Raw genomic sequence first — 19,292 nt, forward strand, 5'->3', positions numbered from 1 at the left:
TCGCGATTGTTTGGCCGATGAGGTTTTAATTCTGTCCTTTGACAGGGTTATTCACGCAATGGGATAAATACTCAAACCTCCCTCCTTCCCCCAAGTCCAAAAAGCCCACCCCTCTCTCTGGAGGGAATTATTAAAGCATTATTATTTGCTCTAGAAATTACAGCAGTTTGTCACAGGTTAGATAAATGGCAAAACCTGTTATCTTGCTTACATAAGGTGGTTACATTTATCTTTGCGATCGTGGACCTTGCGTATTTTCACCCGGTAAAGGATAATGTTAAAATTAATGCTACCCACCTACACGTTGGTGGGCTTATGCCTTGTGCTCACTTCGGCTAACGGACAAAAATATTTAAGCTGAAAACAATCCAAATGTGAATAGAATTGGAATTTGGAAACTAACGTGGATAAATATTACACGCTTGGATATTTTCTAATGTCACAGTTACATGTACAGTCCGCTGTATATGTAGTACCGGCGATATCGGCACAATAAGGTCGTTTTCCATACCTCAGTTGGTACAGCACCTTGTTTACATGGGCGCAGTCCTAGCGGATGTTGATTGGCTAGAAGAGTGGCGACCCGGATGTGATATCGCAGCGGGTCGCAGGAGGTAAGTGTGGTGGGTGCAGGGCAGTCTCTCTTCAGGTACGGCAGCTGTTTTTGGATGCTTCTAGTCTTATACGCGGGAAAAACAAACAAGTTCTGTTCCTTTAAGTGTAACGACCATCGGCTTTTACTGTAGTGTAATAAATGAAATGCAGCTTTAAAAGGATTGCTTGACGTCCCATGAGCGTTTGTGTTAAACTTTGTCCATTTCGTTACACAGAAGCGTTCTAACACGGCTGGGTCTCTAAAGACCGCATATTACTGGGCTTTTCCGAAGTGTCATGACGTCGGTCCTAAATCTCTGCTTGTATATTTACTGCCTCCTGCTCAGCTGCGTGTTCTGGAAGCTGCTTACTTATGCGGTGTTAAAATGGCTAAAAACCATTTTCATGAGAAAAAAAATCACGAGGGAATATATACATATGCATCCCATAACACGAAGTTTGCGGACTTTTAGAAGTATTTATGTTTAATATACAAATAATGGACACTAATGCAGCAGCTTCCTTGACTGCACAAAGGTTAAGATCAGGTTGTTCTATAGAAGATAAGGGACCATAAGGACGGCTAATGCTTCTCTAACATCGTATATATGTGTTTTACTGACCTAAATGCCATTTGATAGTTACAAATAGAGTTTGTTTCCAATATATACAAGAAAGGTTTGGCCATACACTACTGGAATTATCAATGCAGGTGTATTTCTCTGTTCACGTGGGAAGAAGTCTTCGAAATACTATGGTCCTGTTCACGTCTGGTTGTAAAATGCGTCTTAGTCGATCGGATCACAAGGCAACGACCACCAAGACACATCGTGATCCGATCACTCGGACCACATCCCGAAGTGGTTTGGCACGCATTTGACCATATGTCTATTGTAGCATAAACGATGCATCCCTGACAGAGATATCACAATAATTTACCTAGCGGAGGTAGCGTAGGGAGTAAAGAAATCTGAACGCTAGTGGTCAGGTGCCCACCTTGGAGAAGCATGATAAAATGGGTATAAATGACGATGTGTATTGACTGTCCACTTGCAATCCGATTGACCAAGACCCAGTATAAAACCAAGTATATACCATGCATTTGTCTATTCTCTCTGAGGTAAGACTTTTAATAATTAAATTGTAAAACTACCACCAAATGTAAAATGGTCGTTTGTTTGCATCATCTGATTTATTAAATCTCATTACTGCCATCTTATGTTCTTATAAGGGTATACCCAAGTTGGACCAATGGATGTCCCTTTGCCTCCCAGAGATTCCGGGCGGTTTGTTGCAGAAAGGAGTCAAGATGTGTCCATTGAAGAAGAAGGCGTGAGGAAGATAGCAGAGATGCTGTATGCAATACGTGGGTCTCAAGGTTTTGCTCTGCAAAGCCTGAAGATGATGAATGCATTAACCCCGTCTTGGAGCACAGACCAGGCTATTCACTGGGTGTTTGTTGTGGACACCATGAACTTCTCTTTCTGGCACCCCATTGGGGAGAAGCCCTGCACCATTACCTATCAGGACAAAACCTACAGTGGTTACATGGCTTTGTGTGCAGCCATCACCAGGGCTATGGCGGAAGGTGATTGGAACCAATCAGAAAGAAGCTGATCTTCCATTTTTTCTGCGCTGTATGTGGCTGTCTGCCCTCACCATAGTGACCTAGGTCATGGTTTCTCCAGCTGGCCCTTGGGGACCATCTGGGGGTCTCTACAGACCAGTTTGAGAAACACTGCCCTAGGTGACAATGATCATAATCTTCAGTGGTCTGCTTTGACTTCCCTTAGACATCCCCATCACGGAGGCCTCGTACATGGCCAGCGTGACTCTGGATGAACTGAAGCAGATCCTGCGATCTGACAATGAGACACCCATGCCCATGATCGAAGAGAGGCACCGTGTCCTAAACGAGGCTGGGAAGGTGCTGCTGCAGTTCGGGGGCTCTGTCCGCAGCTTCATGGCGAAAGGTGAAAATGATGCAGAGGAGCTCATCAAACACATTGTGGAAAGCTTGCCATCATACAGAGATGAGGTGGTATTTGAGGTAAGTGCTTCCAGATACCAACATGATACCAGTAGGTTTGCTCGGGTATCATGAGTATTGTGATATTTGAGCTTGTCATAGTTTCATGTTCCTACTTTTTGCTTGGTGTTCCCACAACTTGCACTATGTACTTGTTAGGCGCCATCTTAGTCTCTCAGAGGCATATGGAAGTCCGCCACTATTATCACTATTATTACAGTTAAGTCAGAGCACCCTCTGCAGGGACTTAAGTAGAACCCTAACCCACCATATGGTGTTAAACTAGATAATTATTATTTGTCTTTTTATTTAAACAATCATCCTGTTTTTTTTTTTTGTATCCATTAGGGTAAAAAATTGGCCTTCTATAAAAGAGCCCAGATCCTTGTGGCCGATTTCTGTGTCATAATGGAGGCCAGAGGAGAAACCTGCATACCGAACATGCACCATCTAACCATGTTTGCAGACTACAGGGTCCCTCAGGCCCTTGTCCACCTGGGAGCGCTGCGGTACTCCGACTCCCTCATGACCACGCTCAAAGAGGGTATGGCCCCCCTGTCTGACCTCTGGTTTTTGTAAAGTGATACCTGAGGCTCAGCAAAACTCCAGATGAGAATCTTCATTTCAGAACTAGAGGTGCCTTGGAGATTTCCTCACCACCCCGTCCAAGCATAATTACCCCCTTATGTTAAGTGATTGGCTTTTGCTTTGTGCCTCTTTATCATGCATTCTCTAATAGTGACATGTTTATCACTTATTGTGGCTTACAATTGGCTTCACAATATTTCAATGTTACACAGTGTGTGTGAGAGAGAGAGATGGCCTGTCATTTTGACCTGTATTAATGCTATGTGTGCTTGTGTTCGTGTCTGTGTTGCAGACCATGTACAGGCTATGACTTTATTCTCTTTTCCCACACCAGGGTTACAGCTTCCCTCAGGAGACAGAAGAGAAGTGGAGATTCGAGGCTGTTCCATTTGGTGTGTGGAGAAGATCAGGACCCACTTGTGGAGTCTCATAGAGCAGAGTGAGGGGAAATCAAATGAGGACATTAATTCTGCTGTCATCGACTTCTTTCTGTGGTCATATGCCAAAGAGCACCACATGCAGATGGCGCACATTCCCATTCATCTCACTCGCTGCATTTATTACTGACAGACGCTGGCCTGCTGTCATAACACTGCCTTCATTACAAACAGACCCCAGATGGCTGCTAAGAACCTCCCCTCTAATTCCTTGGATTATGATCCATTTGCTCTTAGAATAAAACGTCTGAAAAGTTGGAAATGTGTCTTGTCTTTATTCTTTGAAGTATTTCATCGTAGATATCAGTGTGTACAGTGATGACAAGGTGAGCTCGTATAAATAGTCTGCATGTAAATAGTCTTTCAAAAATTCCTTTGCTGAGACCGCTGAAGACCTATCAACATCGGTAGCTCTAGAAAATGACTCTAAAATCGACAGCGTGGGGGCGCTGCGGTACTTTTTAAAAAATTCTTCTGAAAGTTCCGTCTTGGACAGAGAGGAAGCGCTCTTCTTGGCTATTCGGGCATTCGGGGGTTGCTAAGAGACAGGAACAACAAAAGCCTCGAGTTACACCGAAGAAAGTATGTTATAGCTTAACTACTGGCTATTTACAGTTAAATAACATTAAAGACTAGTAATATGAGTTGTTTTATTTAGAACTCCAAGTAACGAAGGCAATTAACAATATGATTTCTTTCAAAATGACAGTCATTGATCCGACAATACATCGTCGTTTGTAATAAATCGGTTATTGCAAGTTAACGACATCAGAAAACCGTAGACATGTGGCCGCTTGCAGCGCAGGAAAAATACGCCATGCAGAAAGGCAATGTCTTTCGTTTGACCACAAAACTTCTACAAGTTAGCTGGTAAATTAGGCAGATGTCATGGTGAGTTATTGGGGATTTTCAGCAAACCAGTTGATCTGTGGATTTCTGCCAAAATTCTGATTCCGGCGTTCTGTCATTCTGTAAAATAAACTCGAACTTTCTGAATAATAACTCGAATCATGGGGGAAATGAAGGTAAAGGTAGCGGTGCGAATAAGACCTTTGCTACCGAAAGAGATCCTGCACAACCAGCAGGTGTGCGTTCGTGTGGTGCCAAACACTCCGCAGGTCATTCTCGGGAATGACCGCACCTTCACCTTTGACTTCACCTTCGGACCCAAGTCCCAACAGGATCAAGTTTACTCCACTTGCGTTAAACCGCTGGTCACCTCTCTAATGGACGGCTATAACGTCACCGTCTTCGCTTACGGACAGACTGGGTCTGGAAAAACGTACACAATCGGAGGGAGCAACATTGGTGAGTAATTAAACAAATAATGTCTCATTGAGTAGATCATTGCAAAAGACCGAATAACGTTGAAGGTTTTAAAGACGAGTGTTGTGTTAATGCTGACTATGTCTAATTTCACTATGACATAGACCTGAATGCCTGTTTGCATAATTGCATCAAATAATCCATACAGTATGTCATTCTTTCAACTGCTTATGCAATCCAGGATTGAACAGATTAATGTAAAATAAATAAATAATACCAATACAATGAAAAATATTGGTCCAATGTTACAATATCCACAAAGCTGTGTTGATTATATTTCATTGTTTATTTGTATTCTGATCCTTGACATTGGATGGATTTTCTCCCAAGCTTCCTCTACAGAAAGCGAGAGAGGGATCATCCCTCGTGCCATTCAGGACATCTTTCAACACATTGCAGAGAAGCACAACTCAGACTTCACAGTGAAGGCCTCTTACATCGAGGTTTATAAGGAAGAGCTGAGGGATCTTCTGGAGCTGGACACATCTTCAAAAGACATGCACATCCGAGAAGATGAGAAAGGCAATACTGGTAAGACAAGCAATGAATCAGCATCGTGGTGGGATGGTAGCTGAGTCTGGTCTTATATATTGAAAAATGGCACGAATCCTTATTGAGAAATCACGGTTTGTTCTTGTTTGTTTTTTACATTGGTGATAGGGGTAGTAATGAGAGTGAGGTTGTTTTCTTGTTTTTGTCAGTGTTAGTGGGAGCACGGGAGAATCTGGTGGAATCTGTGGATGAGCTGATGAGTGTACTGCAGGCAGGGAACGCTACACGTCACGCAGGGCCCACCCGCGTCAACGACGACTCCAGCCGCTCCCATGCAGTCTTCACCATCTTCCTGACGCGGCACGACCCTGATGACGGCCGCACCGTGTCCTCCAAATTCCACCTGGTGGACCTGGCGGGATCAGAGCGGGCTGGCAGGATGGGCAACACGGGTCAGCGCCTTCAGGAGTCGGCCCTGATTAATAGTGGGCTGCTGGCGCTGGGTAATGTCATCCGTGCCCTGGGCGACCCACGCAGACGTACACGGCACGTGCCCTACCGCGACGCCAAGGTAACCCGGCTGCTGAAGGACTCACTGGGAGGCAACGCCCAGACGCTGGTGGTCACCTGCGTCAGCCCCTCATCCCACAGCCTCCACGAAACACTCAGCTCACTCAAGTTCGCTAACCGTGCCCGAGCCATCCTCAACCTGCCCGTGGTGAACCAGCACCTAGACCAGGAGCGGTTGGGGCAGCTGGAAATGGAGGTGCAGACACTACGTGAAGCTCTGCGAGATGGGGGGCGCACGCGCCCACCAGGGGGGTCCGAGCGGGCTGATGATCTGGCCAGGTGCCAGCAGGAGCTTCTCAAGTTCCGCAGACTTGCTCAGGGGGCTGTCCAGCTCCTGCTAGATCTCCAGGACTCCGGCTCGAATGGCGCCTTAAGTTCCACGCATAGTCGGCTCCTGCAGGAGTGGCTGCAAGTGTACAAGGAGGCGCAGAACCAGAAGTCCACCTCAGTGACTGGATCTCTGGAGAACACAGCAGTAGAGCCTTATCACATCACTATCCTGCAGCTCAGACGAGAGCTCAAAAAGTGTCAGGTACTTGTACCTCTGAGTGTTTATGGGCAGGTGTGTCTGGCTGGCTGGTGGTATTTGTGGGTCACTATTGTGATGGATGAACATGAAAGAGGAAAAGGTGGTAATGGGATTTAAGGAGTAATAACTAACGCTATATTTCATTGGTTTTTTAACTACTCAGTTTTTCTTCTGCTATGAAATCTTATCCTGCTTCTAGGATTCTCTGGCCATGGATGAACAGATCTTCTCCCAGAAAGAGTCACAGCTGGAGGTGCTGCAAGCTGAAATGAAACGACTGGAGCAGCAGAGCCAGGCATACCAGAAGTCCCTGCAGGAGGAGAGGAACAGGAGTCGCCTACAGGTGAGATTAACTTATAGGTGAGCTTAACAGCTCCTTGAGAGGGTGACAACTGGGGCATTGTGACCGATGTTTGAGTTTGACATTAGGCTTATGGAAGACCAGCCAGGCAGAGTTGTCAACATGTAGTAGATGAGATGCATAGATGGCAGAAGACCAGTAATATAGACAACCTGGTTGTAGTTATTGGATCACGGTCAGCAGTTCATTAAAAGATAATGGGATGGACATCAAATATTAGCTAAATGACGTTTTACAATATTGAACCTTATTGTGGTGCTGACTTATTAAAAATATTACATATTACTGATTTTTCAGAATGAGAAACTTGAGGAACAGCAGTTGTTGATCGATCGTCTAAGAAACGACCTTATGGCCTCCAGGACCAGGACATGCACCTCTGAGGCGTCAGTGGATGTCGGGGGCTCTGACCCTGCTGCATGGAGGCCGTATAGTGTGCCTTTGCTTAGTCAGCCACAGAGAGACTCGTGTGGCCATGACAAAGCTGGAAATAGAAAGGTAGGACCTTCCTTTACACCTGCAGATTTAGAACTTCAGCAGTTGATAAGATTAAGGGGGGAGACAGACAGGAGGCATTTCTGTCCCGAATGTATCTTCACGAGGAAGTGTGAGCTGATGTTTGTGTGTGTAGGTGCAGACCAGTCCACCAGCGTACTCCCTCGAGAGAGTTATGGCGGCCTTCAAGACCCGCAGCCAGCTGCTGTTGGCCCAGATCGAAGAGAAAGATGAGGTTCTGGCCCAGGACATTGGCTCTGATAGTGATGAGGAGGAAGATGACACAAAGGAAAAAGAACAGATCAAAGGTCTCAAGTAAGATTGCCAGGGAAGTGAGCCATTGTTCTCAATATACCTACTTTCTGTAGGGCTGTGAGATGGTACTGGAATACTTATGCTACAGGAAATTTGTGAATTACTTTCATTTGTATGAGAGTCTGAGTTTGAGCATCCAGTCACGACTGAGCCTCTGTCTCTGTGGCAGACGTGCGATGAACCGCACCTGGACCCGCCGGCTTAGCCCAGATGTGGCCTCTAGGAACAGGCCAGAGAGGCCATTGCCTCCTCGGTGGGACGCCCCTCCCCAAGTCCTACCCCCTGCAGGTGCTTTTACTTATTTCGTTTATATAGCCCCATCCTTCTGCAGTTCCTCTCCAGGCTTTCTATTTTGCTGTTTTGGGCACAGAAGTAGCCATGGAATAACAATGTGTCCACATCATCGGTGACATTTACCGCGTGACATCAGACGTGGACAAATATAACCCACTAATTTGGTTAATTCATTGGCTTTGTTTTGGCTTGACTGGGGACTGCTTGAGAGTATAAGGTAAATACCATTTATAATTTATAATTCTTGTGTTGGATGGATGGATGGATGGGTTGGTTTCTGGCATCATTTCTGTGCCGGCCAACCCAGTGCCATTTAATGTCTACCAAGCAGACTAACCAACTATGTCAGCAAACGCTACTGGTATACCGCAGGTGCTGTCCCCTAAAACAATGGTGACTTCACGTATGTCTCATCTTGGCCCTACCCATTGTCCTGTAGCAGACTACGATGCGAATGGCATTGGGCCTTGCAATGGCCTGCAGGCCACAGAGGAGCATGCCCTGAAGAGCACTGAAGCTATAAACCTGCAATGCTTGAGGGAGGCGGAGCTACGGTATGACCGTGCCCACCTGAGGATCAAGGAGCTTGCCCTCAACATCCGATTGAAGGAGGAGCTTATAAAGGAGCTAGTGAAAACTGGTACAGTACAAGCCTCTCAATCCGTCAGTGTACCCCTTATAATCTGTCACATACTTTTATATAGCATGCTTACACAAAGTAAGTCAAGCAGTCAAAATGTAGGATGATTTAGAAGCTGACGCATTTCTACATCGTAAGTCTTGCATAACAATATAAATGCTTACATACAAGTTCAAATGAATAACAAGTTTATACTTAGGGTTGCACATAACTGGTATGCAACTATGAAGCTGTGCAGCAATTTCTTATTGTATCAACACAGATATGTATTTATTGCGCTATGAATGAGTTCTTGTGTACTAGATATGTGCATCCCTGATTATAACTTCTAATAATGCGAGCTTGCATGTGTAATAACACACCTTATATGTTAGAAGTTGTTTGTTTGTATAAACGTGTAGCCAAGTCTGTGTGTTTCTGAGTTTTTCTACTATTGACCAGCGTGTATGTAGGTGAATTGTTCACTAGATGGTGGAGGAGAAAGAGGGATGAGTACGCTTGTGTATGTGAGTCATTTGTTTATGACCTAGGGAGCGATGCCCAAGCTGTGAACAGACATTATGCAATGAAGATCTCCCAGCTGGAGCAGGAGATCGAGCAGAGCAAGAGCGAGAGGAGAAATGTCAAGGAGGAGCAGGAGAACTTCCAGAGCCCCTCAATGAAGGTGAGCCATCCAACGGGTGCCAGCGGGGTGGAGCAGCTGTACCCGTGTCCCTCCTGAAGGAGGAGCTCTGAGTCTGTACCATTGTCCCTCCTGAAGGAGGAGCTCTCTGTTTAATTCTCTGTCCCTTGTAAAGGAGCAGTGTTTGCCACAGGCACTGGTGGCCCTGTCCTGGCAGACGGAGCGCAGCAGAGTGGACCTGGAGCGCAGCGTGGAGCTTATGAGGGAGCAGAGTGATGATCTGCGGCAGCAGCTGGTGGAGGAAGTGGAGAGGAAGAGGAGTCTGCAAGCACGCATCTCCAAGGACAAGCAGAAGATCAGGGTGAGAGATCATGGAGCACTGAAGGGCACCTGGCCTGAAGATACTCCCCTACTTTGTTTGTACTGTATAAAAGCACTTCTTTGATATTCTTCTGTCAGTATAAGTAACTCAGAGGGTATCACTCGCATCGCCAAGGCTGGGGATTCACGTTGCATGTTTTTCCTGTGTTGTGTGACCTTCTCCTGGGTACTTCAGTTTCCTCCCACAGAATCTTGTGGCGATTAAGTGTACTATCCAAATAAAGTGGCATAAAGTGCACATCCGTTGGCCTTGTTTGAATGTCTGCCGATAAACATCGTAGGAGCTCCAGCAGAGACACGGAGAGCTGGGGAGTGGAAACGCCAGGGAGGACACGGCTAGCTGTGACATGCAGCAGCACAGAACCAGCACTGCCAGCAACGTGCAGGAGCAGGTACGCAGTACCATGCTTTAAATCACCATTTCCTGGTGAGAATCAGCGGACAGGAAACCCAAGAACCTTGGGTAAGAAACAGGTTATATGCCTGTTGTGTAATAATTTGAACAACAAAGTTTTACAGAATCAAGTGAAGTGTAAAGTAGTCCAAGGCTAGACTTCTCCTGTTATATGAAAACATTTTAATTGGGTGTTTTATTTTAAACAATAAGTGGAGAGATTGTCCAGTGGTTTCTTTGTAATAGCATACCCCCCGACAATGCATTTAGGCTGTTTTCTGTGGTGTGAAGAACTTTTCCTGAATAAAACAAAGTTATGTTAGTGATAGCTGGATCGCTACACTTGTGGTATCATCTTGTAATTTGTTGGTTGGGTCTCAGAGTTGCCAACTCTCACATACCTGGCGTGACACACACGCTTTCAGTCCCTCACACTCACACAAGAAATCATGTGGCAAATCTATATTATTCCATTATAAATCTAAAATTAGCTACATCAAAAGCATTGGGTAGTTTGCAAACCTTACAGACTATTTACAAGGTAATGAAACTGTTACATACATGTAAATGCGTGTGCAGACTTTTCTCAAAATGAAAATCTAACTCTGGCCAGCTGACCAAGGTTGGCAACCCTGGGGTCTTCGCATAGATCCTCTGCTTGGGCAGTTCTAAGGCTACACCTCGCATACCAGAGCAGTAGATTGACTTCTCTTTGTCACAGAGACTAGAGGAGCAGCAACACTGGCTGGACCAGGCAGAGGAGAAGGTACTGCAGCAGAGGCAGACCCTGGCTGAGCTCCAGGAGGAGTTGAGTCAGAGGAAGCATATAGTCAGCTGCAGAGAAGCCTTCAGTCAAGAGAGGAGCCACCTCGAGATGAAGAAACTTCACTCCAGCCAGGTGAGATGCATTGTGGAGGCATTAGCGTGGAGTCCTTCTGGCCATAGCGGCAGTAATGCAGCACCTCCCCCTCTGTGATCAGGCCCTGAACAGGGACCTGCTGCGTCTGTCGACACGGCTGGCTGCCATGGACCAGGAACTGCAGGAGAAGACCGTGCAGCTGCAGTCCACATCTGTGGAGGTCAGGGCCTCCTTGTCCCAGGAGCTGGGTGGCCTGCAGCAGGAGAGGGAGCTGCTTCGTAGGAGGAGGGACAGCCTGGAGCAGAAGCTGAGAGATGGCAGCGTGCTTACCGTCGAGGTAAGGCTTGACCTTACCTCGTACTTCGTACTTTGGTACTTCGAGAAAGTACAAAAAGTCCGGTACTTCAAGGTGTTGGTTTTCTTTGCCGTAAAAACTGATAGCGGTGCCGAATGGCATCACAATGCGAAGCACAGTGTTAATACCAACATTGCATGTTATGCACATGCAATTCTTACTTTGCTAGTCAGCTAAATTAAAATAAAGTTGTTTTTTTTTTTACTTTCAATCCTATACGGAGATAATAGTGCAGAGGATTAAAGTTTTGCAAAAAAAAATATTTTTTTTATATATGGAATATGGAATCCTGAAATCTTTTGGCCTTTTTAAATGGAGCCTGATGCCTTTTCAGTGCCCCTCCTATAGTTACGACATTCCTCCCGCTATGTTGTACATTCATATACCTGCTTAATTTAGTCATGATTGGTCTTCACTAGCTGGCACACCATTATGATCTTTCATGCATCAAGGACTTTTGGGGTGTATGAGCAATACATGTATATTTAAATTCCACTGTGATTCCACTGTTCCCCTTTCCCACACTTTATCTGCCCGGATGAAGGCTTCATTTGCTTACTGTGTGTATTATGAAGATTTCTGTAACATGGCTGGGGGGCCTCACCCCTTTAGGATTTGAGGTTTGCATTTGGAAGTTCTCACTGCGTTGCTGGTATCTTTCTTGTACCCTGTTCTCCCTTCCCATACAGCCAGTCATAGTATCCCCTTCCCATACAGCCAGCCATAGTATCCCCTTCCCATTCATTCACCACAGTATCTCCTTCTCATACAGTCAGCCATAGTAATCCCCTTCCCATACAGCCAGCCATATTATCCCCTTCCCATGCATTCAGCTATAGTATCCCCTTCCCATACAGTCAGCCATAGTATCCCCTTTCTATTCAGCCAGCCATAGTATCCCCTTCCCATACAGCCAGCCATAGTATCCCCTTCTCATGCATTCAGCTATAGTATCCCCTTCCCATACAATCAGCCATAGTATCTGCTTCCCATACAGCCAGTCATAGTATCCCCTATCTATTCAGCCAGCCATAGTATCCCCTATCTATTCAGCCAGCCATAGTATCCCCTATCTATTCAGCCAGCCATAGTATCCCCTTCCTGTGCATTCAGCCATAGTATCACCTTCCTATGCATTCAGCCATAGTATCCCTTTCCCATACAGTCAGCAGTCACTTCATTTTGCTCATGTCAGCCAGATACCATGTGCTGACCCCCACACACATGCACTCACACACACTCAGATATCAAGCTTTTGGATGTCTCTGTGTGCCACATTGACCAGCACCCCCCCCCCCCCCAACTGCTTAACTGCTTTCCCCAGGCCAATCCCGTCATCCTGAAGCGCCCACTCAGCTTGGCTTTCCGCCATCTCCGCACTGGCTAGTGGGATGCTCAGATAGCTCCTCACCCTGCCAAGACACACAAACCTAAAGGGTGCTGTGAGGGCTTCACTCCAGCTTGCACTGCCCCACTGTCAGGAGCCACAAAGGAGTTACTTGCCTATCTGGAAAAACACAGGCTGGCTAGGTTTCTGTTGAATTCAGACATTTTCACCCTTGTTTTTAAGAGAAATGAGTTTTGCTTTTGGCTGAGTGGCCCTGCTTGCTCACCTCCAGTGTGTTCAAACCCTCATGATAGCCCCCCAGACCTTTTTCCCCACCACTTGCACCACCCCTCCCCTGTTTTGCACATTTGGTCTTCAGTCATGATTTACTGTCTGTATATATGTCCCAGATGCTTACTGGAAAACACAGATTCAGGAGATGTTCAGCTTTGTCTCTGATGGCTCCAGTAAACGCCACCGGCTATTTCATAGCTTATTTGCCACAGTTTTGCCTGCTTGTGTGCAGACAGTGACTCCAGCCATCTGCTGTTTTTTTTCTCTCTGAAGATCCAGTATGGTTGAGTGTATGAAATAATTTATATTGACATTTCTGGGAAGGACGTGGTTCAACTTTATTCCATTTTATAACCTGCAGTAAAAACTAAAAAGTTTAGACCTGTGGTAGGTAGCTGCACTTTGACCTGGTTCTCATTCTTCCTCCGGTATTTATTACCTAATTAAAGTTGTTATTGGGATAGAGAGTCACATGTTATGCCTTTCTAACTTTAGATAGACTGTCTATGTAAGGATGCTTTTTGAAGGTAGTGTCATTGGGGACATGCAGGCCCAGGACAGCCAAGCCCTGGGCCATCATGGATTTAAAAACATGGAGAAATCAGGTCAGCCGTGCCTGCGATGCCTTTGGCTCCACAGGAAGAGCACACATTCTTCCAGCTGGAGGAGGGATTGGAGGCTCTGGATGCTGCCATCGAGTACAAAAACCACATGATCAAGAGCGCTAAGAAACTGCTGAAGGAGTCGTCACAGACGATCTGCTCCAGCGAGGAGAGCATCATGGGAAAGCTGGGGACATTGTCCTATGCAGAGGTCAAGACCCTGCTACTGAAGTATTTCAACAAGGTGGGTGCTGTTGATTGTAGTTGACCTGCAGGAGGTCATATTTATGCATTAATCACTTCCAGTGCTGTCCTCTTACCTGCCGTATATACCATAAAGAACTTCCTGGAATCCCAGGCATGGTCACCTTTATACTTGAATGAGGTATGTTTCCTTACCCTGAAGTTAGAGGCCCGTCTCCTGACCACATTGCCTGGCCATTGGGGCGATGGCAGAGTAATACACTCTCACAGAAGACTGGTGCTAAATGCTAACTCCCTGCCCTTCAAAAGTCGGACACAGCATGCTGTATAAAAGCAGGTGTTTCTGGGCATTTGCAGAAGTATGGTCAAAATGTTTTTCTGTGGCTTGGAATTCACAGGTAGCTTTGTTTTCTTTAGTCACCTTTAAATGAAAAAAGCTGCCGTCCTTCAAGGTAAACATGTATTCCTGTATGGCTGGAATATGCGGAATTTAACTTGACGAGACTGCAGAGGGAATTCAGTGTATGTCACAGTATGTGGAGACTGGGGCTTCGCTCTTGGTACCTTTTGAATGTGAGTCTTAAATGTTTCCACGGAGGCTCGGCGTCGGTGCTGCAGGCGTCGCAGGTTTGGGTCACACCCCAAGTTATTTCCAGAATCTTCCACTTGGGATAATCTATCTAACACGAAGAGAAAGTTCAGTAGCCTACCGAAGAGCTGTAATGTAAAACTCTATACCTAAATAGTATAAGCAAAAAATAATGATGTTGGGTATTACAGCTAACAGCAGTTATTTTAATCTGGGTGAGATAATCCATGTTTGTACTCTAATAGACAATCAGGTGTAAAGTGAAATCACATATATTTAAAATTACATTGTAAATTACAGTTATTTACTTTTTTGCATTGAACCTCCTCCATCCATAATAATCCCGTAACCACTGGTGGACATGCGGGGGGGTCCAGACAAGCAGCATTTTCAGATGAGGATGATCTCCATCCCCACGGGTGTTTTCACATCGTTTACACATGTGTTTCCATACATACTGAAACAAGCGAAAACCTGTGTGATGTGGCTATTAGCCTACACTGGGCGTGCCCGCATCGACGCGGTGATCGGTGAATTAGTTTCTTTTTGTGCAAATACACAGCAGTCAATTTAAAAAGTCTCCGGTTGTGGGGCCTGAAAACTTTAGGGTAATGTGGACAAAGGTAAAACAGGAGACTAATGTCTGCATTTTAAAAAGAAACCGTATCAGTGTGGATGTACCCTCATACTAGCAGCGGAGCTAAAATCACCCTCAGGACAGACAGACAGACAGACCAGGGGGGAGGACACTTGTAGGGGATTCCTAACTGTCATCGCCAGGCAGCCAGGCAGACCAGGGGGGGACCGACAGACAGACAGACCAGGGAAGGACCGACAGACAGACAGACCAGGGGAGGACCGACAGACAGACAGACCAACCAGGGGAGGACCGACAGGCAGACCGACCAGGGGAGGACCCTTGCAGGGGATTTCTAACAGTACCCCCTGTGCGAGCTCCGCCTCTGAGCAGGATCTAATGTTACTCTAGCTGAGATAGCCAAAGTGCTTTACACTCACTCCCCTTTTGTAGCTAGCTAGTACTGCGATCACAAGTTTATCTGCATGCATGAACCCACTGAAGGGGAGGGATGAGAATGGAAAAAGGACGTGTGCTGAATGTGGGGGCGGGACTTGGGGGGTGACATTGCTTTCTGATTTGTTGGGTATCTCGATGGCATATGTTGGAAGGAACGCCAGGGTGTAGCACACGGAAAAAAAAACTTGCTTGACATTATTATGTATAAAATTGACAAAACAGGTTTATTCATTAAACAAAATGCTGTACCAGATTGTTCTGGCCCAATTTAATCACCCTTCATGGGAGATGATGTGCTCTATAGAGAAAAAAAAGGTGATGAAGTGTCTTAATGAGTGCCCTAGTAGAGTGAATGTGATGCAGTGCCCTATAAGGTGACCTTACAGTGGTCTAAGCGGCCCCTTTGGGTGCCCTTCCAATGGAAAAGGGTGCCGTTATGAAGTGCCCTTCTAGTGGAGTGAATGTGATGCAGTGCCCTATAAGGTGACCTTACAGTGGTCTAAGCGGCCCCTTTGGATGCCCTTCCAATGGAAAAGGGTGCCGTTATGAAGTGCCCTTCTAGTGGAGTGAATGTGATGCAGTGCCCTATAAGGTGCCCCTACAGTGGTCTAAGCGGCCCCTTTGGATGCCCTTCCAATGGAAAAGGGTGCTGTTATGAAGTGCCTTTCTAGTGGAGTGAATGTGATGCAGTGCCCTATAAGGTGACCTTACAGTGGTCTAAGCGGCCCCTTTGGATGCCCTTCCAATGGAAAAGGGTGCCGTTATGAAGTGCCCTTCTAGTGGAGTGAATGTGATGCAGTGCCCTATAAGGTGCCCTTACAGTGGTCTAAGCGGCCCCTTTGGATGCCCTTCCAAGGGAAAAGGGTGCTGTTATGAAGTGCCCTTCTAGTGGAGTGAATGTGATGCAGTGCCCTATAAGGTGCCCTTACAGTGGTCTAAGCGGCCCCTTTGGATGCCCTTCCAAGGGAAAAGGGTGCTGTTATGAAGTGCCCTTCTAGTGGAGTGAATGTGATGCAGTGCCCTATAAGGTGCCCTTACAGTGGTCTAAGCGGCCCCTTTGGATGCCCTTCCAAGGGAAAAGGGTGCTGTTATGAAGTGCCCTTCTAGTGGAGTGAATGTGATGCAGTGCCCTATAAGGTGCCCTTACAGTGGTCTAAGCGGCCCCTTTGGATGCCCTTCCAAGGGAAAAGGGTGCTGTTATGAAGTGCCCTTCTAGTGGAGTGAATGTGATGCAGTGCCCTATAAGGTGCCCTTACAGTGGTCTAAGCGGCCCCTTTGGATGCCCTTCCAAGGGAAAAGGGTGCTGTTATGAAGTGCCCTTCTAGTGGAGTGAATGTGATGCAGTGCCCTATAAGGTGCCCTTACAGTGGTCTAAGCGGCCCCTTTGGATGCCCTTCCAAGGGAAAAGGGTGCTGTTATGAAGTGCCCTTCTAGTGGAGTGAATGTGATGCAGTGCCCTATAAGGTGCCCTTACAGTGGTCTAAGCGGCCCCTTTGGATGCCCTTCCAAGGGAAAAGGGTGCCGTTATGAAGTGCCCTTCTTGCAGTGGGAATGTGATGCCCTTCAGGGTGCCCTTCTAAGTCAGAAAACACAATGTTTTCCGCTTCCCTTGTAACGGGGAGAAAAATATCTCTGACGACTTCCATTCCTGTGAAAGAAGTGAGATATGGTGCCCCACTATGAGATGCAGTTTCTGGTACATGCAAGAAAAGCAGGTGAACACCCTCTAGGTGTTCCTATGTGTAAGAAAATGTGACATCTAGCCTCTTCATCTTAATCAGGGATGAAGAATGCTTCACCATACATAGTGTACCATTCTATTAGTGGGAGGTGGGCATGTCATACTATAGGTGCCCTTTTTATTTTCTCACCCCTGCCTTGTCAAACACATATCTACATACAGTATATACCTGTATGTATCTAACTTAGAAAAGTAAGAACTGCCTCAGTATTCTGTTCCTCTTTAGTGTGATGTCACAGGTTTAGGGAGGGGGTGTAGATGGTTTGCCCTGTTCAGTTTCCTCCTACATTTTCGGTTGACTAGGGTGCAACATCCATTCTGGATCTGAGTCTCCTTTTCAATTCTCCTCCTTCCTAGGTGGTGAATCTTCGAGAGGCTGAACGAAGGTTGCAGCTGCGCTGCGAAGAACTGGAGCTGCAGGCCAACGAGCAGGAAGGTGTGGTCAGAGAGCTGGAGAGTGCTCTGCAGCGCCTCACCCTGGAGACCGACCGCCAGCTCACGGAGCAGCAGAGGCAGCACCAGCACAGCATGCAGCTTCTCCTGCAGGATTTCAAAGGTGAGGCCAGTTGTGAACATTCTGCCTGCATTGCTTTGTCTGTACTGACCAGTGGGAACCTTAATGGGACTTACTGGGATCTTGTACGCAAATCTTTTGCCCCTTAAAGTTAATCATAACCGCTCTTTGTATTCAGAGGATCAGAGCAGCAAACCAGGTGAGAACATGAAGGCAAAAGAGGAGAAGATCCAGCAACTGGAGAAGGATCTCTTCTTCTACAAGATGACAAGCCGTGAGCTGAGAAGGAAGCTGAAGGAGCTGGTGACAGACTCCCAGTCCCAGGCCAACCTCCCCGGCGAAGGGCGGCATCCCAGGCCAGCTGCTGACAGCCCGTCTAGGGTGTCTAAGGAGAGCAGAGGTGATGTGATTCCCGGCGTCCAGCTGCGGGGGCGCCCTGAAGGAGACGGAGGCAGAGGTGGGTGGGTGCGCGTTGGCTCGCAGGCGGAGCTGCTTCCATCGTGCCTGTCCAGTAGGCAAACCAGGCTGAAAGCTAGTGCTGGATCCTTCCAGGAAGACTCTATTGAGTTGTCCCGAAAAACCGACTGACCCAGTCTTGCCTAGAAGGTGTCCAGTGAGCAGTCGGTCAATTCTGGTTTGTAAGATGAGCTGTTTGATGTCCTAACTGTTGACCATGCACTTATATTTATGTAAATGTGAGCATAACCAGTATCATTAGCCTGTTTGTGCCACTAGTCTCTGGATGTTCTGCTAACAAGACTCATCTCCATGATGGAAGTCAGGTCAGTCACATGTTTTGCTTATACAGAGCTCCCAAGAATTTACTTCAACCAGGAGATACAAACTCTCACGGTCCCTCAAGCCACCGACACTCTTTCCAGGCCCATTACTGCTGTACCTAGCAGTGATTCGGTTAGGTTAACTCTTGCCCTCAATATTCTTCAGATCATAATCAAAATTGTATAATCTTTTATAATCTTTCTGTTTTTCCTCTGATGTTGATTTTTATTTATGAGGACATAATATTCTATGTGAGATTACTTTTCTAATTTAATGTGGCTGTACATATTGTTTCTTTAATTTATGCTATTTACATTTATACTTTTTGTAGAACTCATGTTCTTATAAAATAAACGAGTTGTGTTGTTAAAGCATGGTTGAGTACCCCTTCCCTCACCCCCATGGGGGTGAACACCATCACTCAGCCTTTAGCAAGCATCTTTTTTACACTCCACCTACTGAAGGATTCATTGATCAAGATCACATGCTAGAAGCCGCATTGTGTATTTCTCTCTAATCCCTGTATACACTCAGTATCAACAGAGAGGTGGAGGACCTAGAGTTCAGGTTGGGTTCTCCTGTGTCAAGAAGGGCTGTACTCTGATCAGCCATAACATGAAAAGCACCTGCATAATATTGTGTAGGTCATGCTTGTGCCGTCGAAACAGTTCTGAGACATGCACTCCAGTCCTGTACGGTGCGAGATGGGGGCTCCGTGGGTCTGACGTCCCATAGATGCTTGATTGGATGGAGATCTGGGGAATTTGGAGGCCAAATCAACACCATGAAAACTTTTACATATTTCTCAAGCCATTCCTGAGCAGTTTTTGCAGTGTGACAAGGTGTATTATCCTGTTGAAAGAGGCTCCGGCCATCGGGGAATACCGTTGCCTCATGAAGGGGTGTACTTAGTCTGCAACAATG

The 19,292-nt window shown here is 46.4% G+C and overlaps 2 protein-coding genes across 7 annotated transcripts; both read left to right on the top strand.

Annotated features, from left to right (window-relative positions):
* The first annotated feature begins 41 nt into the window (after positions 1-41).
* On the top strand, positions 42-3,910 carry qng1 (Q-nucleotide N-glycosylase 1). 3 transcript variants are annotated; one of them, XM_023803069.2, is made up of 5 exons: positions 42-649; positions 1,826-2,182; positions 2,388-2,644; positions 2,972-3,167; positions 3,546-3,910. In XM_023803069.2, the coding sequence occupies exons 2-5, from the start codon at positions 1,846-1,848 to the stop codon at positions 3,776-3,778; spliced, it is 1,023 nt and encodes a 340-aa protein (XP_023658837.2). In that variant the 5' UTR covers positions 42-649; positions 1,826-1,845; the 3' UTR covers positions 3,779-3,910. The 3 variants fall into 3 exon arrangements, with proteins under 3 accessions (XP_023658837.2, XP_023658838.2, XP_023658839.2); XM_023803070.2 differs by having other exon boundaries at positions 42-614; XM_023803071.2 differs by lacking the exon at positions 42-649 and adding an exon at positions 659-1,714.
* A 223-nt stretch (positions 3,911-4,133) lies between these two features.
* On the top strand, positions 4,134-18,742 carry LOC111839293 (kinesin-like protein KIF27). 4 transcript variants are annotated; one of them, XM_023803060.2, is made up of 16 exons: positions 4,134-4,956; positions 5,305-5,505; positions 5,676-6,568; positions 6,765-6,908; positions 7,224-7,424; positions 7,558-7,736; positions 7,906-8,024; positions 8,470-8,670; positions 9,201-9,334; positions 9,474-9,653; positions 9,955-10,065; positions 10,789-10,965; positions 11,048-11,263; positions 13,542-13,748; positions 17,432-17,630; positions 17,767-18,742. In XM_023803060.2, the coding sequence occupies exons 1-16, from the start codon at positions 4,659-4,661 to the stop codon at positions 18,174-18,176; spliced, it is 3,870 nt and encodes a 1,289-aa protein (XP_023658828.2). In that variant the 5' UTR covers positions 4,134-4,658; the 3' UTR covers positions 18,177-18,742. The 4 variants fall into 4 exon arrangements, with proteins under 4 accessions (XP_023658828.2, XP_023658829.2, XP_023658826.2 ...); XM_023803061.2 differs by having other exon boundaries at positions 9,486-9,653; XM_023803058.2 differs by having other exon boundaries at positions 4,136-4,956; positions 9,468-9,653.
* The last annotated feature ends 550 nt before the right edge of the window (positions 18,743-19,292 follow it).

This window comes from Paramormyrops kingsleyae, chromosome 2, assembly GCF_048594095.1.
Source record: "Paramormyrops kingsleyae isolate MSU_618 chromosome 2, PKINGS_0.4, whole genome shotgun sequence".
Taxonomy (NCBI): Eukaryota; Metazoa; Chordata; class Actinopteri; order Osteoglossiformes; family Mormyridae; genus Paramormyrops; species Paramormyrops kingsleyae.